The sequence below is a fragment of the Danio rerio genome, chromosome 5 (assembly GCF_052040795.2).
Source record: "Danio rerio strain M-AB ecotype USA chromosome 5, GRCz13ab, whole genome shotgun sequence".
In the NCBI taxonomy this organism is placed as follows: Eukaryota; Metazoa; Chordata; class Actinopteri; order Cypriniformes; family Danionidae; genus Danio; species Danio rerio.
Window position 1 is genome coordinate 24,538,484 of NC_141025.1, and position 22,677 is coordinate 24,561,160.

A 22,677-nucleotide genomic window follows, 5' to 3' on the forward strand; every position below is an offset into this window, starting at 1 on the left:
GTGCTACTTTTCCAATATATTTATGTGCTTGAATTTGTGTGAAATTTTGCTTAATGCTAAAAAAATGATGAGAGTGTCTTACACAGTCTTCTTGTCCTGCCTCAGTAGTTTGGAGGAAAATTCACTGAGGATGTCAAGGAAAGCGAGGTTGAGAGGAGGGCCGCCCTCACCCTGTGGACTGGGTTCTTTAAAGGCAAATTCTATTCCATCCCTAAAACGCAGAAAACAAACACACTCAAGACTGTGCTGGGAAACACTATGCAACAAGAACCCCATTGGGTCCTGACATCAAGAGGCTTTAAGATTTCTTACTTGTGGAGCATCGCAATGGCTTCTCTGGTTTTTAGCTGATCGAGGCCAAACGTAAGTGCAAAGCGTCGAGCTAGTTCTTTAATCCCACAGAAAGCAGATGTGGAGCGATCAAAGTTACAGCCCAGATCACTCAGCATCTCATTAAAGAGCTGAAACACACACGTCACACTCCTGTTATTCAGTGTTGCTGATAGAGCTGCTGTGTGTAAGAAGGGAAGTGGTGTCTCACCTGCTGCAAGCTGAGGATCAGAGTCTTGGCACACTGAATCTTGTCAATCTGACGTGCTTTACTCATGGTCTCCTTAATGATGTCACCGTAATCGGTATAGTACTAAACACAGACAGAGAACTGCTGTAAGCTTCAGGTAATAGAGCCAGAGGTTCATTAAAGTGACCGCCGGGTTAAGTGAAACTCACTCTCATGTACTGTTTAAAGACATCTGCTCCTGTCTTCATCTCCACCACATTGAAAATGATCAATTTGCAGAAGGCTGCCAATAAGTTCCTGCGTCTGTGAAGCGCTTCAATCTTACCGGCCTCATCATCTGCAAGACACATGCCAGAAATAAATAAACTGGACTGAATGGTCCAACAAACAACCAACAAAAATGTGTAGAATTCTTTGATACTAATAACAATAGTCCATTTAATTCAAATTTTTAACAATTATAAGCAAAGAGACAGGAAAAAAACTTAAACATTTAATATATTAACAATATCTTATAAAATACTACACAACATTATATATTTTCCTAATAAAGAATGATTGATTGTGAACAGATAAATACATTTTTAAACTGAGAAAAAGTTTTAGATTACTTTCCTTCATTAAAGGAGACCTATTATGCACCTTTTCACAAGATGTAAAATAAGTCTCTGATGTCCCGAGAGTGTGTATGTGAAGCTTCAGATCAAATTACCACACAAATAATGTTTTATAACTGCCCCTTTAAGGCTTTGATGGCCGTTCAGGTGACTTTTGCTTTAAATTCAAATGAATTTATCAAATGAAATTCATGCTTTTTATGAAGAGGGCGGAGCTACAAATGCCTATGCATCAACATAGCGGCAGACTGAAAACAGGACTAACGTTTTCTGTGTTAAGGCTGGTTTACACTTCTGCAATAACACTTTCGAAAAGCTAGCTGGCAGAAGGTTATGTTATGTTCCTCATAACGAAGTTATAATTTTACATTTTTTCTCAGAAGTAAGTATAACTTAGTAGGTAAAACTCGCCTTGTTGGAAAACGGTATGTTTCATATATTTATTTAGAAAGGCTCTTAAAGCATGCGCCCGTGACCGAAATGCGACCTCCGGTGGACAGTTGCAGACTCCGAAATGAGATGCAGATTAAGAGTTCCACCAGAGGTTATTAATTAGCAAATTAAATAAATATCACGAAAGTAAACTTTAGGTGAGCAGGTTACATTTTAACCTGGTGTCCTAACAACACGCTACGTGATAAGAAAGGCAGGGATAAGCATTTTGGCTGACGAATTCACCAGACAAAACTCGAGAGAAATTTAAATACAGCCTTTCAGAAGCACAGAATATGCACTCACTGATGAAATGGTAAGGTTTATAATCTAATTAATACAAATTAAACATCTTTAACATTATTAAATGTTCATGCTAAATCACTGTAAGTCATAGTTCTAAAGTTTAATTTCAAATGGTTTATTTTCAAGATCTGAGGTGAACTATCTGCTGCTGCTTTCAGCATATGGCAATAAATGTCATGTGAAAAGGCATTCAAACTCACAATTTAAGCATTAACACTGAATAAAGCACATGAGGTGTACCTTAGGTGAACATTGTCAGTTTTCTGTTGTTCACCTGTGAGAAATAGAAGCCATTTCTAATATATCAAGTCGAGGAGTTGGGTCGGACAAAAACTCCTTTTAATAAGGAAAATATTCCTTCTATCCGGTGTTTAATATTTGGAATAAATTAGCCTTTAGGCTTGATCGTCAGATTCACTCCTGTTGATCCTCAATCTGGCAACCTGCCCTTGCATTTGTTTTGATCCAGGAATGTGATATCTAGTTCAACCACTGAGTGTCAAACTTGCATACTGCAGCTTTAATCATAAGGTAAACACAAAACAAAACTTTCCATCTGGAGCTTATTCACGGGACACTTATAAACACTCACTCCATCAGGATTGCGGCTCTCAGCACCAACCACACTCGGCACAGCTACCAAGCTGACCAATCCCAGAGCTTGCGCTACACGTCGTTGCAAAGTGTAGTTAAATTTTTTGAGAGGTGCTATGCGACCAGGTAAAGGCTGCGCCAAACCATATTTATGCGCACAAGTATAAACCAGCCTTTAAACTGAACTCTCAAATTCACACTGCAGTGCACGTCATTGTAATTTTAAAGATCAGAAAAGGCATGTTAGTTGTTTACCTGTGCTGCCATCCTCATCCTGCTCAACAAATACATGATCAAGGATGAAGTTTAGAAGCTCGCTCTGTAGGGATGCATCTGGACTGAACACCAGAGGCTCTAAAATTTCCCGTCCCGACGCCACAATCTGATAACTGAAGATCAGAAGGGCATCGCAGAGAATGGTGAAGGCCTGCAAACACAGACAGACACAGTCAGTTTCCTAGAATGCCCTGTGCCTGAATAAAAAGCTGGTATATGCTGTGTCGGCTCACCTGTTCTTTGACAGCAGTGCTCATGCTGTTCAGGTATCTCTGACACATCAGACAGAAGGCTCTCACCTGCCTCCGCAAGAGCACCATATCATCCTAAAACGGGACGAGAGTGTGACTCGAAATGACAAATGATACTAGCTCTCTGGTTTGGCTGTGTATGTGCGTGTTTTACCTTACTGGCACTGCCTTCTGAGACTTTAGCCAAGTGCCAGAGTATGACATAATGAGTGCACTGGAGGGCATGAGCCACAATCTATAAAGACAGAGCAAAACAATTCATTAACAACAAAAGTGCCTGGAGAATTTGCTCCCTCTCAGGCCATCCAAAATGTAGGTGAGTTTTCCCAACAGTAGAACATTAAAGAAGATTTTTAATGCAAGTCAATGGTAAACATTATTTAAAAAGTAAATAAAAAATCCTATAAGGAAACAAAATAAACACTCGTGGTTCCTGGAGCAACATTAAGCCTTATGAAGAGAAACTTCATCAGTAGATTGTGATGGTAACCACTGATTTAAATAATATATACTGCATCACCAAGAACCACAGTTTGAAATATCTTCTTCAATGGAGAAAAACACATCACCTACATTTTGGATGGTGGGAGGGTAAGTAAATCAACCACATTTTATTTCTTTTTTTGCCTTTAATTACCAAATTATGCAGGTACATTATAATGGTACTTTCCATTTGCTCCCCTTTTTTGTTGTAATAAAAGGGGATAATTTATCCGCAGATAAGCTCACATAAGGCATGCAAATCCAGCCTATTAAATGAATTAAAATCTGTCAACCCCTGGATTAGCTGTCAGTACCTGCTCAGGCATATCTCCGTTTTGCAGGCCAGAGTTTAAAAGTCTGTAGTTGCTGGTGAAAAGATCCCATTTAGTGAGGTCGTGGGCACTGCAGAGAACACACACACACGTTATGATGAACAAACCCTGTGCTGTTTGAAGGTTACCTTGGCTATATAACAGACAAATGAATAAAATAATATCTTGTAATTTGCTTAAAAGACAAAACTGGGTTTTAGTTCAACTCAATTTGGACACTTGGTGTGTGTTCTTACTTGTGGAAGGCTGTGATTCTTTTGAGGGTTGATAAAACTTGATAGGTGTCATCTTCATCAGGCTCTTCCCCCTTTAACACATTAAAACAACTTAAACTGGTGAAAAATAAATAAATAAATAAATAACTAAATAAATAATACATTTTAAAAAAAGAAGAAAAAAAAATCCGCACACAAAAACAACTACCACACAAACCTCCAACAGGAAGTCCTCCAGGAGGCGGTGGAACTTGTCGATCTGTTCGTCGAGCATCTGGCTGCGCACAAGGTCTACGCGGTTATAGATGGTAAACTCATCATTGCACAGTGCTTGGAATGTCATGGAACAGGCCTCTAAAACATCTGTGTCTGTGTGCTTCTCCACCACATCACGGACCTGACGTAGTAAAGCATCAAGGTGCTGCAGGACATCAGCACAATTAATACATATATAACAACTATAGCAAAACAAGCTAACTTTTTTCATCTTGATTTATAGTTTAAAAAATATTTTAGTAATTTTAGCGGTAGAGTTAAGTTTCTTAATGTTGAATTAACGGCACTTGGGCTGCACAATATATCGTTTCAGCGTCGATATCGCAATGTGCACATCCACAAGTCACATCGCAAGATATGCAATTTCAGGTCTGAATTATAGTTGATCAGGAGCTACAGAAATATATTATTGTAAAAGTTCTCTTACTTAGAATTTTTTTCTTGTTTTAGTCCAAATATCTACATTTCACAGTAAAAACAAGATTATTTTACTTAGCATACTGGCAGATAATTTAGGTTGTTTAAAAGAAAACTTTTTATTTTTGACATATTTCATCCAAAGTTGAAAACAAAATATTTTTTACTTGATTTAATTTTTTTTAGATATTTGTTAGACACCCCAGACACTGTCAAACAGTGCCATTTAAAAACAGTAAAAGTTCTTCTGAAACAGTATTCATATTATAATATTTATTCAAGAAAAATAATATATTGCAATATCAGATATTTCCAATATTGTGCAGTTCTAAACTACACCAAATAAATTAAAAAACACAAAACATTAGGGAAATTAATAACCACCTTCTCTAGGCGACCGGTTGTATAGATCTCCAAATCAAAATACCGAGGAAACTGCAACAGATTAGTGACCTTTTCAGGGTCCATTGAATACTTTGGGAGAGACAGAAACAGAAAAGAGAGTCAGTTCAAAAATCAATTGGTTTGTATCCTGATGAAGATGCCAACAATTCAGTCAGATTATTTGTGTGCAGTGAGTTGTAGACCATCTATTCTTATCCCAAAAAACCCAATCAGGTTTGAAATTAATCTTTTCTTGAATACCCCAAAACATAATCAATTAACAAACTCGATTAAAGAGTAAACAAGTCAACCATTGACATTTGTTCATTATATCACTGAAGCATTATGCACTTTTTGGCAGGCAGAGAACCACGTACTTTAGCCAGTAACAGAGGAAGAGCCACAGCAAATGTTTCTGTGATCTTTGTTCGATCATCCAACTGGGTTTTCTTTTCTTTAGCTGTGAGAACCTGTGGGAGAATAAAAATCAGCATTAATGTTTGAAGAGACACGAAAAGAGGAAATTAAAATGACAGCATTTACTTATTTATGGGTTTTTTTTATAGAATATATGTGAATCTGCTGAAATCAAAAGTACAGTAAATAAATAAAAAAACATGAAGTTATGATTTTTATGGTTTAAAATTAAACACCCAAGAAGTCCCAATAAGGTAATTAACATACTTAAGGTGAATTTATATTGTATGCCTGCTTTCAAATACAATACTTCTTTGGACAATTTGGGGGTTTAGAAAATAAGCACTGTTTTTCATGGGATATCCTTACTAAAATAGCAAAATCAAAATGTTTTGTGTGTCTTACCCTTTTCCCAGTGCCTCGACCGATGGGTGGGTGACACTCACAAGTCTGTCTGACAGCACAGAACATGATCTCAATCAGAGCAACTTCCTGAGCATCACTGAGAGCTGAAACAGACAACGAAGTGTTGATCGCTTGAAGTAAGATTTCTAGACTAATTGTGCTCCAGACACAATGAACTCGTAACAGATGCAAGTGTGTGCATTTGATGGCCATATTACCCTCTTCTCCAGGAAAGGGTTCATCCAGCAGCAGGCTGATCATACTCTCCCAGTCCTTCAGCAGCTCTGATGCACAGTCCCACAAACTGTCCACAAGGTAGGCACCATGCTCATGCAGCTAAAACATACGAACGATCATTTAAAAATATATTTCTTGAAATTTGTTCAGTTAATCTAGAAGGGAGGATGGATTTCAATTATTGTTTGAATGTACAGAAAGAAAGATAGATAGATGGATGGGTAGGTAGATATATAAACAGACAGGTAGATAGACAGATAGATGGGTAGATAGATATAGACAGACAGACAGACAGACAGGTAGGTAGACAGACAGATAGGCAAATGAGTAGACAGACAGGCTGACAGACAGATGGGAAGACAGACAGACAGCATTCTCATGAATTTATTTGCATCACCCGAATAAAACTTTGGGCTTGCATGCTAAAGTAATACTTTTCTCAAATGAACATAACATTCTTTCACCAAAAAGTGGGTTTCTTCAAGAAACTTTGTATTTGCTACTAAATATGCTGCATTGTAGATGAAATTAGCATTTGCATGCAAACGTATTGTGTTCCCCTGAGAAATTTTTTATTCTCTCACAAAGCATCTACCCAATAAACTTTTGCACTGTTCCTCCAAGAAACTTTCTGTTCAGTTACAAAAGAACTGGAATAATTTTTCCCACCCACCCTTATATTAACTCCATCACAAAAGACTTTCAAACAAACACAAAGTTTCATGGGGAAACAACAAGACACTTTTGTAAGAGAACACAAAAGTTTTGCTAGTAAAAAAAACAAAAGCACTGAAATATCTTTTTTCTTCCAGTCTCATTCTTTTAACCACCACTGTATCCCTTTAGAGGCTCTGTACAATAACCTACAAGTCATGTACTTGTTGTATAATCAGGAGGGATAAATCATGCAAACATATTGCAATCTGCCTTCCTTACAGCCTATTCTCGTACATTTGCATCTCAGAGGAGGACACTGTTTACTTGAAATACTAGGGATTTCTTTTAACGTTTCTATAACATTCCATTTATTATTAGTGGAGAACATCAAGCACACCTCACTCTCCAGAAAGAATAAGACAGTTGTTCTGATGAGGTTAGCATTCAAACACTGTCTGCCTCTCCTGGGCCGCCCCTCATCCTCTGGACCATGATGGCTGAACAACCTGTGAACACGGCACCAGCACACATGCAAAATCTTAGCGTGCTGCACAAAGCTGCCACAAGATGGGATCAGAGACGATGTGTTGTTAAGGATAAGATCAAATGAGCTACTCTGGTATTTATTAAAGCACAGGCTATACTGTGGAATAAAAAAGGGGGCTCACTTTTTGTAGAGAAACTCCCCTGCTGCCACGGCAACCGGTCGATGGGCGGAGTAAACCAAGTGATAGACACTCTCACAGTCTTCAGCCATCAAGACTTCATCACTGCTCCTGTGTGCACAAACAAACACACTCGCCGAGTAAATGAACACATCAGAAGAAAGCGCACGAGTCTGAATGATGAATGATCAATGCTGAACTCACTGCAGAACCAGCGTCAGCAGCTTAATGGCCTGAACAGCAACATCATATTCCTTATCCAGAGTCATGGACACGATTCGATCCTACAGACACAGAGGAGGAGAAAATGCTCGATAACAAAATACATTATTCAGAGCCCTTCACAAATATAAAGTAACAAAGTGATACCAGGGGCAGGAAAGTGTTTTGCAGTATCAAGCGTCCTATTGGAAGACTCACCTTGAAGCGGCTGGTGAAGAGTTCCAGTCTGGCGTTGAGTTCTCTGCTGTAATACAAACCCTGAAGAGCTGTAAGACACTTCAGACGCACCTCACCTTGCTGGAAAAAGAAAAAAATTATGCTTGCTCATTTTTAACCTGCATATGTCGTGGGGATCAACGTCCTAACAAGAACAAATGAGCAGTGTTTTTTTGTTTGTACACTCAAGAAAACATTTTGCTGCTTGTTCAAACTACTTATTTAAAATGAGCTGAATCGACACAATTCTTAAGGTTTTTGTTAGGACAACTTAATTGTTTTACATTCAATCCACTTGAATTTGTAAAAAGAATTAAGTTAATCAATTTTTAAGTGGATCTTTAAAGGACCACAGGAGAGAATTGTGTGGAACCCAGCATTTTTTACAGTGTGTAAATTTTGTCTTTGCCTCAACTAGAATAATAAATTAGTAATGGCATACAATAGAATAAAATCACAATAATTAAATTACATAAAAACAAAAAAATACATTCTGATACCACTCATGCCTGTCGCACAGTTAAAGGTGCAGTAGGTGATTTGCAGTAGGTGATTTGAAACATTTTTTGTTGTGCTGGTTGAAAGTCTCTTCACATTCCAATAGTACTGATTAAAGTAAATGATCTAAATGTATTTTTATATTCTGGGTAAAGCATAAGATAAAAAAATTTTTTTCATCCAATTAAAATTCGTCAGGTCGACAAATTAACTCAAACTGCATTTCTGCATAGCCTGTTCACTAGGGTTGGGTACCGAAACCTGGTGCCATTATGGTACCGGTACCTTTGGAACCGGTATGTACCTGATCAAATCAGCATATTTCATCAGCATAAATCAGAATTTCGGTGCCTAATTTCGGTGCTGCAAGAACGTAAAGCAGGTTGTGCATATATATATATATATATATATATATATATATATATATATATATATATATATATATATATATATATATATATATATATATTTGTATGTATGTATGTATGTATGCATGTATGCATGTATGCGTGTGTGTGTGTGTGTGTATATATATACACACACACACACACACATACATACATACATACATAAATGCATGCATACATGCATACATATATACATGCATACATACATATATACACATATATATATATATATATATATATATATATATATATACACATACACACACACACACACACACACATATATATATATATATATATATATATATATATATATATATATATATATATACACACACATATATACACACACACACACATACATATATATATATATATATATATATATATATATATATATATATATATATATATATATATATATATATATATATATATATATATATATATATATATATATACACATATATATACATATATATATATATATATATATATATATATATATATATATATATATATATATATATATTCTGAAGCACAGTGTAAAACACTGAAATATCTGGAGATGAGGGGGGCGGGGCACTTAAATAACTCTCAGTTGCTGGTGTTAATCAGCAAATAGTGGTAAATTCCTAAATTATCTATCAACAGTGGTGTGAAATAACAAATTACAATTACTCAAACTATTGTTATTGAATAGTTTTTCTCAGAAATTGTAATTTACTAATTAGTTTTAAAAATGTGTACTTTTACTTTGCATTGATTCCATTTTTAGTGCTGTATTGGTACTTTTACTCCAATATTTTCCTTAAACCTACAGTCACAACATTTATTTTTTTGAAAGCATTAAAAGTGTCCAAGATGTCCACACACAATGATTGAGAGACTGTTTAGACTGCATGTCACTAATAAGAAAATGACAGATGTCGACTGTATGATGACTAAAATGGCCTTAAGTGAAGTTTTATAAACTAATTTTTAGAGCAGTATGTAATATGATTGATCTCAGCTGGTCCGTCCTCCATAATCAGTAATAATTAGATTTATCCAAGCCAACAACAGATAGACCGATTTCCCCCTACTACCTTATCTTCGTTTTGCAAGAATCCCCCCTTCCACACTATATCCTCCTTTACCAGTGGGAGCTCTGGAGACCTACCTGATCTCGAACCCCCTTACATGCTAATTGATCAGGTGTGAGCCCTGGGCTTAATTATCTCCAAGCTCAGGGTTCTCTCCCGGGACAGCATGTCAAACCTGCTAATAGCGTCAAGCAATATCAAAGTGTGAAAGTCAGCTTTTTACAGCATTATACTCACTACTCATGAGTACTTTTAAAAGGGCTCCTTTTCACTTATGCTTTGAGTAATATTTGCAACACATACTTTTACGCTGCTTGCACTACATTTTGGGCAGGTAATGCAACTTATACACAAGTATGATTTTTAAGTACTCTTTCCACCACTGTCTATCAACTGTAAATTGACAGTTTTCACAGATGTAGCACGCTACATCTTTTCTGTTACTAACTCATTTAAGTCTTCCAAAAAACACTGGCTGACAAAATACAATCGGTCAAACACAGTACTGAAAGTTCTTTTATCTTCCCACTCTTTTCTTTAGTTGTAATCTTTCTTTGTGCTACAGTTGTTTGCATTTTGATTTCTACAAAATCAAGTGCCTTTGATTTTAGGTCAAACATCGTTCTTCTAGCATGGTATGGCACACTAATTCTTTCAAATGTTGAATAATAAATTATACATTATTTTTTGGAGGAAACATTGTACTGATATATTGTTCTCTGGTTTTGATCTAAACTGCATAACAATCAATCTGTGTGCATGCGTTTGATACCTTATCATACATGGTCCAGCCCACGTACTTCAGGTAACTGTCATTAAGAAACGCCTCACTGTACATCTTCATCCACATGCCAATCTCCTCAATGCATACGACTCGGATCTCAGCAATCACATCCCTGCACATACATTAAATAATAAATCAGCTCTTATAAAATGTTATTTTTTCAAAATATTAGTAATTCACTCAATCAAATTTTTAGAAATCTGCACACCTGTATCTGTGGATGAATACACCTTTAAAAATGGCATTCATCATATTCTCAATCTCATCCTGGTTTTCCTGGAGCTAAATATTGTAGAAAAAACATGCTTGAATCAGATTTGTTGCCTCATTTTGCACCAAATTAAGACAAAAAGTCGAACCTTCACAGTAACTGGTGAACCTAATATTTTGTATACAAAATGTTTTGTCTGGCAATAGATTACATGTGCGTGTGGGTATGTGCCTCACCTCTTTGCGCTTCTGCAGCAATAGTTCCAAACGTTCATTGGCTCGTTTGCCGATGCTCTTGTTGCGTTCAGTCTCATACTGTCGTTGCGTGTTGTCCAAATTGATGCTCAAATTTAGAGCAACATTCACCAAAGCAGTCATCATTTTCATGGCTGAAATACAGTGCAGATGGTAGGGTTTAGAAGTACACTGCATTCATTTATCATCCTCATTGCAGTTCTGTAGTTTTTTTTGCAATTTTTGTAAATTAAGATCTTAACTCCTGGAAGTACAAACAAATAATAAATTAAAAACCTATTAAAAAATGATTAATTTTAGGTCACACAATATTTTATTTAACATACAATGTAAGATGAACACATTGCATCGTGAAATAAACAAACCAAGAGTAAACACATGCAAAAAGACACAATAACAGGAGTTAAATCGGCAATATTATGAAATATTTATAAAAGATTTTAATAAATCTTTCACAGTGTAATTTACTCCTATGATGACTATTCCGAACTTTTAGGAGCAATTACTGTTACAGAATTAGAAATTATTGTAAAATGATCTCAAGAAAAAGATTTCTTCTATTATCAGTGTTATAGTTGTCCCACTGAACACTTTAGCAAAAACTATGACACATATCTGCATTTTAGGATTAGTAAAAAGTTTAACAGAAAAGCATTTATATGATCTATTAAAATGTCTTAACTTTAATAACAGGGGTTCTGCACGATTTATCAAATTTAAGACATTTTAATACCTTTTTAGAATATCGTGAATCAAATTTCCGGCTTATACTTGAATAAACACTAAGTTTTTTTTCTAATGCCAATATAAAATATTTGTAACTTGCCACATCAAAACCAAAATTTAAAATTGAGTGCTTTCATAGCCACATATTTTAAATAGTCAAAACAAGCAAACATTTTTATTGAATAAATGCACTTTTTTAAATATAAAATTTCTTTTTAAAAAAATGTCTAAAAACAATTAAAAATGGGTTTTAAAAACTATAATAAACTAAATACATGCACAGCAGTCTGTCCAGATCAGTGTCCCCACCTAAATATATGTAGAACTTTTAAACAAATGGAAGGAAAATTATTATTATATCAGAAAAGTTATTAAACCATATTGTTAAACAGAGTTAAAATGTAACTTTGGTAACAGTTCTATTAAGATGGATAGCTGATGATTGGATGTGTTTGACCAATTGGGTAGCTTTATATGGACAAAAGAAAATTGAGACTCGTTTAAAGAGCCCATATTATACATGAAATAGGGTCATATCTTGGTTGTAAGGGTCTCCAACAACAGTTTAATATGCATGCAAGGTCAAAAAACACTTTCATGGTCTTATAATCTGCATTTATTTTTACCTAATTATCCCAGCGACTCCTGTATGAATCGTTCAGGGATTCATTTGTTCCCAAACCCCTCCTTAGCGCGAAGCTAATCTGCGCTGATTGGACCGATGACAGTCTGTTGCGATTGGTCGACTGCCTTCAGTCAGAGAGTGAAATGCCAAACAGCTAATCAGCAATATAAAAGTAATCACAGTTCATACACGCTCGATAGTGTAGGCGTGGATTTTAGCTGCCAGTGGGTCAATGTAAATGCAGACTATGGACTTGAAAATACAGACGACTGACTATTTTATTGAGCAAAAACTCCAAAAACTGTTGAGGAGATCTCCTAGCTTCTCACTCTGCTCTTTTCACAGACACACACACACACTCACACACACACACACACACACACACACATACGCAGTTACGCACTTAACCCTGCTCCGGACGACAACGCGCGCGCGCACACACACACACACACACACACACACACAAACACACACACCTCCGGACGACAGCGCGCGCACGCACACACAGACACACACACTAACGTTACTCCCCGTCCACGGAGCTCCGTTAACGCAGCACGCGTCGCGTTTTTAACGTGACTTTGCACGCGATAAGAGAATATAGCCAGTTAACCTGATACAGTACACGCGGTTACAAGTAACAAATCACAACTAAATACATTTGCAAGCTAGAGTCAACGAGGCAACTTTAATCGCACGTACTTACACTTGAGAAATGGAGGAAGAAACCCATCCTGACGTCTATCAGTAAGTTACTGATCCTTCCTTTAACAAACGCTGATGAAGTATTCTTTGTAGCATGTAGCTTCCAGAAGTTTCCAGTAGTTTCCAACTGCTTGGCTATAATGCTGAGGTTTCATCTTTGGGTAGAGACTCAATATATCCATCTGCAGTGTGACTTCAATCGACCGGCATGTTTGTGTGTGTGTGTGTGTTTGTGGGTGTGTGTGTGTGTGTGTGTGTGTCTCGGTTTCTGCGTCAGAGGGCGGGGCCTCAGGTTTGAAATCTCCCGGGTTTGCGCGTGCACGTGAATAACTTGGTTTCGTTCGTACGTCATGGCGAAACACCTAATGAATCCGTATCAAGGCGACTCGTTTGAAGCACTATGAGTCGACTCTTTTTTAGATGAATCAACCGTTTTTAACACTGTACACTAACAGATTTAAGCCTTAGCTGGATACTCCACTTCACTTAGAGCTGTGTTACACACTACATGGAGGGGAATTTTCAAAAACCCATAATATGGGCTCTTTAAAGTGTTTAAAAACCTTGAATACAATATTTCAGCGAATTTACAACTTTTTAAGACCTAAAACTTTTGAAGTTTTTGAAATTTAAGGGTTTTAAGACCTTGCAAAACCTATTAATAAGAAGAAAAAATTTATTCTTCTAAATATAAAATCATCTCCTAACCTTGCATTTTTCATGAAAATTATTAGCATTCAAGTGTATTGCTGGTGTACTGTGGTAATATGCTTAAAACTGAATGATATCCAGCCCGAGTTCACCAACCTGCCAGAGTGCTGGTGTGTCTGAACGCTCTGACCTGTGAGTCTGACAGGCCGGTGAGCAGAGAGATGAGCGTGTCCATCATGTACTCATCATAGATGATGCTGTACTGGCACTGTCGGACCAGGGTCGCGATGAACTCACACAAGTTTGTTTTAAACTTCTTCCACGCTGGACCTGCCATCGCCAGCGGATAATCGCCACTGTCCTAAACACACAAAAACAAACTTTATACACACATCCATCGGCTTGGTTAGTATGAACAGAACAGAAATAACATAGATGTTAATCCAGGATCACATCCTACTTAGCAATTATCAAACCCACCGATAATATATGCACACAGTGTGCAGTGATACAACTGAAAAGTATGATGGGCAATGTTTATACCCACACCTAATCTCAAACGGTGAGGTAGTGATTCATCTTTTATATATGGTCACAATATTAGTATCTGGGAAACAGTTTAGAAACTGACGTTTACACTAAGATTTGCTATAATGTGTGATTTGATTAAACAGAGATCATAAAAGTCTAAAGAACAAAGCCTTGGACCCTAAAACAGCCAATCATATGTGAGAACTTAAAGGGATAGTTCACTCAAAACTGAACATTTGGTAATTTTTTACTCACTTTTCACTTGTTCCAAACTTGTTTGGCTTTCTTTCATCTGTTGAACACAAAAAAATAGATTTTGAGGAAAGCTGGAAACATGTAACCTTTGACTTCCATTGTATTTGCTTTCCTACTATGGAAGTAAATGGTTACAGGTTTTTAGTTTTCATCAAAATATCTTTCAACAGATACACTGAGTAAATAATGAGTGAACTATCCCTTTGTAGAGTTTTCATTTCAGTAGCTTCAGTATCTTCTTTCTCCAAGCAAACACACCGTTTTACATATCATACATTTGACCTGCATCAGCTTCTGTGGTGTATCTCGCTCATTAACATACCTCATCAAACTCTTCCGTCATTTTCCTGATGATCTCAGAATTCTGCATGTTTCTGAACATCTCGAAGCTCACCGTACCTAAAATAAACGTATGTGTTCAATAAAATAAAACGCACTTCAATTATGCAAACTTATTTAAACCTGGAAGACACACACCTTTACAACCAGAGCAGTGGATGAAGAAGTTGATGAGTTCCAGCAGAGCAGAGTCTCTGTCAGTTTTATAGGACTCGATCCAGTCATCAACCACTGACTGCAGGATGAGAGAAAAAATACACACACTTACTCAATAATACACACACAGCCTACACTGAAAGCACACACAGCAGACAGACCTTGATATCATAACTAATCTCACACACGCAACTGATGTATGGAATATAATACCGAAGCACGTTGAGTGCGTGTTTGTTTCTAAATGTGAATGAAAATGGTTTAATTATTCAGTGTGTCTGAAGATGCTTGCGTGTGTGTTGGTACCTGTGTGGCACTTTTGCCCAATCTGACAATCTCAAACAAGCTGAGATTCTCCATGTCATTCTCCTGATGGTGGCCATTGACCCGACCTCTCACCTCTGACCCCTTCAACTTCTCCCCAATGCTCTTCTTGCCCTTCTGGTAACAAATAAAAAAACAAGAAAAAGTCCATAAAAAAAATGGCTATTTAACCTAAGAAATAACTACAAACAAACAAATTAAATCTTGCAGTTCAAAAACAATTCTTAGGCTCATACTATGTCTGTAAATTTACGTCTCTTTGCGCAGATATTTGCACAAAATGTTTGACAGCTAGAGGAACCTCGTTTCACTGTACTTGGCAGTGTACAATGATTTAATTATTTTGGAAAGAGATAAGAGTCATAAGTGAAAGATAATTTCAAAACAAATCCTCCTCGACCCAAAGCTTTTTTTGCTGGTTTTATAAATCAAGAAAATTCAAACTATAGTAAAAGCGAACAAGTATTTATAGACCTCAGCTTGCTTTATGCCAAAAAAATGTGTAGCTTTGCTAGGGACAAAGAACAAACACTACTCAACGGATAAGACAAATGTTGTCAAGCCTGCCATTGGTAAAAAATAACTTGCATTCTAAAAGCTAAACAGAATGTATTTGAAAACATATGGAGTCCCTTCATCAGATATATCGAAGGTGTGAAATTAACAGAGGAAGAAGCTGATGAATAAATAAAAATGTTGTTTCAGTATTGATACACTCGTCAACCTATGTATTTGCTGTACACTGTATTCAGTATGATAATAATGATCACTTTTGATTAGATTACCATTAACTAAAAAAGAAGCATTTTTATTTTTTATTTGTTTATTTTTTTGTTTAGTTATGTATGTATGTATATATATATCAAAACATATATATATATATATATATATATATATATATATATATATATATATATATATATATATATATATATATATATAATTTGTTATAATTTGTAAATGTAGCAAGGTTATTGTTGTGTAAAAAATGCATGTAAAGTTTTGCACTGTATTTCAATGTATACAAACTGAAAATTACAATTAAAATAAATTATAGCAAAGAAAATAAATTTCTTAATTTTCAAAATTTCATTTCATGGAAAAATGCCTTCAATAAGTATGCAAAGATGAATCAAGACACAGACAAATAAATAATAAACCAATTGAAAAATGATAAAGAAAGAAAGAAAGAAAGAAAGAAAGAAAGAAAGAAAGAAAGAAAGAAAGAAAGAAAGAAAGAAAAAGAAAGAAAGAAAGAAAGAAAGAAAGAAAGAAGATATATAGATACATTTAAAGTCAGAATTATTAGCCCCCCTTCAAATTTTCTTTTCTTTTTTTAAATATTTCCTAAATGATGTTTAACAGCAAAGAAATTTTCACAGTGTGTCTGATAATATATTTTTTATAATAATTTGTTTTATTTTGGCTAGAATAAAAGCTGTTTTTTAATTTTTTTAACATTTTAATGTCAATATTATTAGCCCCTTTAAGCTATATTTTTTCGATAGTCTACAGAACAAACCATCTTTATACAGTAACTTGCCTAATTACCCTAACCTGCCTAGTAACATCACTAACCTAGTTAAACCTTTCAATGTCACTTTAAGCTGAACACAGGTGTCCTGAAAAATATCTAGTCAAATATTATTTACTGTCATCAAGGCAAAGATAAAATAAATCAGTTATTAGAGATGAGTTATTAAAACTATTATGTTTAGAAATGTGTTGAAAAAAATCTTCTCTCCATTAAACAGAAAATGGGGGAAAAAATAAACAGGGTGGGCTAATAATTCTGACTTCAACTGTATATGGGTAAATACAGAAGAAAAAAATTTAAAGCAAATACTAAAGTAATAATAATAATTCCTTACATTTATATAGCACTTTTCTAGACACTCAAAGTGCTTTACACAATGAGGGAAATCTCCTCATTCACCATCAGTGTGCAGTATCCACGTGGATGATGTGACAGCCATATTGTGCTTGACTGCACCACACACACCAGCTGATTAGTGGAGAGGAGACAGAGTGATGAAGCCAATTATGATTTGGGGATGGTTAGGCCATGACGAGTAGAGGCCAGTGGGCAAATTTGGCCAGGATGCTTGGGTTAAACCCCTACTCTTTTTTGAAAGACATGCTGGGAAAGTCTCTCTTTCTCCCTTTTGAAAATCTAGTCAGCAGGTCCTAAAATGTTAAGCTTTTCAATGACAGACACACTCTTTATTGTTTAAAAAAGCAGTTATAATAATTACGTTTCTTACATTAGGGCAATTGCATGCAAATGTCAAGCTTGACATGAAAAAGAATTAGGTTTACACCAAAATAGCAAAACTCTAAGTTGTGTGTGTGTGTGTGTGTGTGTGTGTGTGTGTGTGTGTGTAGGCTTGTATTTTACAGTACTGTAAAAATGCTCAAAAAGTTCTCTGAAAATGTTTCTAAACAATTATATTTGATTTACCAAAGTCACACAAGTGACATTTTCACATGTCACATGAATGCGTATTTATTTTCCTCATTTTAAAAATAATAAATGTTTATAGATTGTTATTTTTCTGACTCCAAAACTCTGTGATGAGTTGTTATATAAAAATAGAAACATGTTTCAATATAATGTTAACATCCACTTTCTCTGTGAATTTACCTTTTGGTTTTTACTGCACATGTTGCATCCATAATGCTGTATTACAATTTAAAAATAAAAATACTAGCATTTATAGCTCTCTTTATTAATCAACATTTATGCATGTACATGATTCTTATATCTATACATTTTAAAAAGTATATCTGTTTGTTTGATTAAGGAGAACTGAATGCATGTATGAAAGAGTTAGTGGCAAACACATACCTTTCCTTTTGCAAGTTTGCCATTTCGCCCTTCATGATCTTCAAGATCTGTGTCCGAGAGCAGAGAGTGTCCTTCCCTAAACAAACAAAGCACAGCAGCGTGTAACTGGACAGTAACTCACGTGTGTTTAACAATAGGTTAGGTATGCTTTGTGTGAGCACAGTGCCGAAACACTCTAGATGAAAATCAGCTCTTTAATATGCTTGAATACATTATAGCTCATATACATAAGCAAGTTGTCATTTAGCAGGTGCAGAACTCAAATGTACCTATGATGGCCATAAATGCTGTCTAGGTAAGCAGGTATCCATAGTTTGGGAAACAGACAAGCTCTGTTGAAGAAAGAGTGAGTTAACTTTATAGTGTGTATCAGACACTTACTGGTAAAAGTCTGCTTGAAGCTCTTGAGCTGCTATCATTTTCTCAACATCTTCTGTCTCTTCTGGAGTTCAAGTGTCCCCACACTGCAGTAGACAGACAGACTCACAAATGAAGAAAAACACACACACAGCAGCATAAAAACATTATCTGCAAACGTCTGCACATGATATCAACATCTACGTATGCTTTAAAGTAATCATATAAGACTCATACTGCGGTTTCTGAATAAGGTTATTAATGCGGTGGATGTTAGTGTGAAGGACGTGTGCATTATGTGTGTGCACTTTAATAATAAATATCAGACATTTGCATTCAAAACATTACTGTAAACAATATCTACTTGCTAAATATCACACAAACTCAATAAACACGTACAATGCTTGTGTATTCGTGTAACGTTAATGTGTGGTCATTTATTTAACTGTGTTTTTAATGTTCAGTTTGATTTCCGTAAACACGGGCTAGCATGCTAACAAGCTAACGGGGCCTCCAGCTCCTCTAACAGTCATTAAAACCGCCCCAAACCCACTAAACAATGTCAAAGTCCCTGCAAAACCACATTTAAACTTTACGTTTTGCCACAATAAACACATTGTAGTGTTTCAACAATTCTCACGATTTAAACTAACGACTGAAACTGTCACATGAACGACACTGGGAAATGCATCCCACCGCGAACTCACAGTAAATGTCTTCAATTTGTTTAGTTTTTTTCTAAAATCGCTGATATTTATGAGAATCGGCCGCCATTTCCTCCCTCACCTCCCTCAGCGTGAGTCCAGCAGCATCAAACCCGGCCAGATACGCCGCCGAACAGAACCGAACCGGACCGGAGCTCCGCGGTTAGAGCATTAAAACATTATCCAAGTGGAACTGGCTCAGTTCTGTTGGTGTTTCGTAGCTAAAAGAGACAGTTTGGTGCTGTGGGTGGACAGGAGTAAAAATACAGTCTCGAGAAACCCAAAACACACTTATTACGCGTCCACGCACACCCACATTCTGGTATCCACACACACAAACACACCCACACACACATACATATTCACATCATGGGACTCCCACAAAACATTTGTCAACTATTCTTCTGTTGTTTTGTTTATAACGGTTTAGTTTTCTTATCACACTGTTTCTATTTACAAACAAAGAAACAAAAAGACTTGAATATTGTTGACTTTATTCATGAGAAACAGATTTTGAAGTGTTTTATTTTGTCAACCATTTCAAATGCTTTAGTATTGTAAAAATATATATCAGACTTGATATAAAAATATCCATACTTTTAAAAAAAGTGGCAAACATAATTTTTCCTAATCAAAATTGAGGAACAACAATTGGTACAGTAAAGCTTTGACAGATCAAATTGAGCTACTGAATTCTGAAATTTAGAATCAAGCTACAGAATGCAACAAGCATTGAAATCATGTGGAGCTTTGGTGTACAGACTAGTAAGATAGCACAGAATTTGTTTTGATAGATGTCAGGACAGCTGTTTTATGAAATATACTGGGAAAAAAGCACATATTTTTCAATTATTATTCTGTTACTTTGTTTATAACCGTTTAGTTTCTTAATCACACTGTTTCTATTTACAAACAAAGAAAGAAAAGACTTGAACATTGTTGACTTTATTCATGTCAAACAGATTTTAAAGTGTTTTACTTTGTCAACCATTTCAAATGCTACAGTGGTGTAAAAAAGATATATCAGACCTTTATATAAAAATAATCATACTTAAAAGTGTCAAACATCCAATTTTCCAAATGAAAATTGAGGAACAACAATTGGTACAGTAAAGCTTTGACAGATAAAATTCAGGTTTCTACTGAATTCTGAAATGAAACATCAAGCTACAGAATGCAACAAGCATCAACATTCTGTGGAGCTTTGGTGTACAAACTAGTAAGGCAGCGCAGCATTTTTGTTTTGATAGATAATGTCAGGACATAGCTGTGTTATGAAATATATTGGAAAAAAGCACATACACAAGGAAACAACCTGTTAAAAAACTTAAGCAAGTTTGCATTGTGAACAAAAAACATCTGAAAACACATAAAACAGAAAAGCAGTCAAATGATTTAGTTTTGTTCATCCAAATAGTAAATGAATGACAGTTTATACTGAGGAATGTTGATACAGCTTTTTTGAACTATATAATATTATAGACAGCATAAAATGTAAAAAGATGACTTCCTAGTTTTGTGAGGTGCCTTGAACCCGTGCACATGAACGACTAGAGATGAAACATACAAACATCCTAAAAAACTTTTTTCCCTTTCATGTCAACAGTAGACAGAATCAAAAACCGATTTCCTATACATATGTAAACATAAACTCAGACCACATTATTTTCCACAATTTACAGAGTTCCCAGGTTTATTTCTGCAGATCTTTCCTTAGAAATAAGGTTATTGAATCCCTAAAAACATTGCATCAGCATTTGTTCAACTGACTTTTAACAAAACAATCACATTGACAGACTAAAAATGTGAAACTGTACATCCCAAAAACACTTTCAAGTAGATATGGCAGAATTTTCTATTTAAAAAAAACATTTGACATAGCTATGCTTTAAGGCACCTTTTTGGGTAGAAAATACAAAATAATACAACTTCACTGCATCTTTATTGCTTTTAAATTAAGCTTTTCCTCATAGTACTTAATCACAGAGGAAATAGTGATCATTTACATCCAGCAGAGGGCAGAATGGTGTTTCTACTTAGATCAGCAGGGTTGGCAGTAAAATGTACATGGACGAATCCCAGTTGGCTTTCATTTTTCATGTTTAGTGAAAAGTGTAAAACAGAAGGGAATCAGCCTCACTAGGTGTTTAATGTTCATCACTTAGCCCCATATAACCTCTCAATGTCCTTCATATAATGATTTTTTAGCTCTTTCCTCTTTAATTTAAAGGCATCTGTCACCAGTCCTGTTTCTGGAGTCCAAGGCTCAGAACTTAAACGGATCTTCTGCGGAACCTCAAACCTTTCCAGTTTACCTATAAAAGTAAAACATAGACCTATTTAATTTACAATTTATTTACAGTTTACGCACACACACACACACACACACACACACACACACACACACACACACACACACACACACACACACACACACACACACACACACACACACACACACACACACACACACACACACACACACACACACACACACACACACACACACACACACAGGTATTGGTGGGAATTCATTGAATCTCTATGAGTGTAATTTAGTTTATGGAGTAGCCTATGGCCCTACACTGTTAAGTATGATTTTTAAGCATTTTACATTTTGAGAAGACATGGTATGTCCTTATAATCCACCATAATAGAGTACAACTAGGTCATACCCATGTCATTATACAAGTTCCTGTCCTTGTATGTGTATATATATATATATATATATATATATATAAATTCACCAGCCACTTTATTAGGTACACCTTTTTTTTACCGGGTTAGACCCCCTTTTGCCTTCTGAACTGCCTTAATCCTTCGTGGCATAGATTCAACAAGGTACTGGAAATATTCCTCAGATATTTTGCTCCATATTGACATGTTAGCATTGCGCAGTTGCAGCAGATTTGTTGGCTGCACATACAAAATAATCTCCCGTTCCACCAAATGCCAAAGGTGTTCTATTGGATTGAGTTCTGGTGACTGAATACAGTGAACTCATTGTCATGTTTAAGAAACAATACTCAGGTAGGCTGTGGCATTGATACAATGCTCAATTGGTACTAATGGACCCAAAGTGTACCAAGAAAATATCCCCAACACCATTACACCACCAACACCAGCCTGAACAATTGAAACAAGGCAGGATGGATCCACGCTTTTACTGCCAAATTCTGACCTTAACATCCGAATGTTGCAGCAGAAATCGAGAGTCATTAGTCCAGGCAACGTTTTTCCAATCTTCTATTGTCCAATTTTGGTGAGCCTGTGCGAATTATAGCCTCATTTTCCT

At 35.8% G+C, this 22,677-nt stretch overlaps 2 protein-coding genes across 7 annotated transcripts in view; both read right to left on the bottom strand.

Moving 5' to 3' along the window:
* The window catches only part of stag2a (STAG2 cohesin complex component a), a 29,897-nt gene extending 10,181 nt beyond the window's left edge, over positions 1–19,716 (bottom strand). For 2 of the 6 annotated variants that reach the window (XR_015490436.1, XM_087252559.1), the window contains exons 1-28: positions 19,465–19,716; positions 18,703–18,785; positions 18,322–18,397; positions 15,456–15,587; positions 15,132–15,228; positions 14,977–15,053; positions 14,025–14,229; positions 11,144–11,295; positions 10,905–10,978; positions 10,685–10,808; positions 7,905–8,003; positions 7,689–7,768; positions 7,488–7,595; positions 7,217–7,325; positions 6,144–6,261; positions 5,926–6,029; positions 5,481–5,573; positions 5,104–5,193; positions 4,244–4,447; positions 4,048–4,118; positions 3,794–3,881; positions 3,151–3,231; positions 2,979–3,071; positions 2,725–2,896; positions 730–857; positions 542–643; positions 313–461; positions 83–211 (exon numbers count right to left, since the gene is read on the bottom strand). Coding sequence is in view for 4 of the 6 variants with exons in the window: in XM_087252559.1 (XP_087108685.1) it covers positions 83–211; positions 313–461; positions 542–643; positions 730–857; positions 2,725–2,896; positions 2,979–3,071; positions 3,151–3,231; positions 3,794–3,881; positions 4,048–4,118; positions 4,244–4,447; positions 5,104–5,193; positions 5,481–5,573; positions 5,926–6,029; positions 6,144–6,261; positions 7,217–7,325; positions 7,488–7,595; positions 7,689–7,768; positions 7,905–8,003; positions 10,685–10,808; positions 10,905–10,978; positions 11,144–11,295; positions 14,025–14,229; positions 14,977–15,053; positions 15,132–15,228; positions 15,456–15,587; positions 18,322–18,397; positions 18,703–18,740 (2,993 nt within the window). In the remaining 2 variants the exon portion in view is untranslated. Of the gene's footprint in view, positions 1–82; positions 212–312; positions 462–541; positions 644–729; positions 858–2,724; positions 2,897–2,978; positions 3,072–3,150; positions 3,232–3,793; positions 3,882–4,047; positions 4,119–4,243; positions 4,448–5,103; positions 5,194–5,480; positions 5,574–5,925; positions 6,030–6,143; positions 6,262–7,216; positions 7,326–7,487; positions 7,596–7,688; positions 7,769–7,904; positions 8,004–10,684; positions 10,809–10,904; positions 10,979–11,143; positions 11,296–14,024; positions 14,230–14,654; positions 14,692–14,976; positions 15,054–15,131; positions 15,229–15,455; positions 15,591–18,321; positions 18,398–18,702; positions 18,786–19,385 lie in introns of all 6 variants that reach the window. The other 4 variants (XM_087252560.1, XR_015490435.1, NM_001100028.1 and 1 more) reach the window with 4 other exon arrangements.
* Positions 19,717–20,203: 487 nt separating this feature from the next.
* The window catches only part of acsl4b (acyl-CoA synthetase long chain family member 4b), a 56,017-nt gene continuing 53,543 nt past the window's right edge, over positions 20,204–22,677 (bottom strand). Inside the window, exon 15 of the mRNA NM_001099739.1 lies at positions 20,204–21,697. Within this exon, the coding sequence (NP_001093209.1) occupies positions 21,540–21,697 (158 nt within the window). The 3' untranslated portion in view covers positions 20,204–21,539. The remainder of the gene's footprint in view (positions 21,698–22,677) is intronic.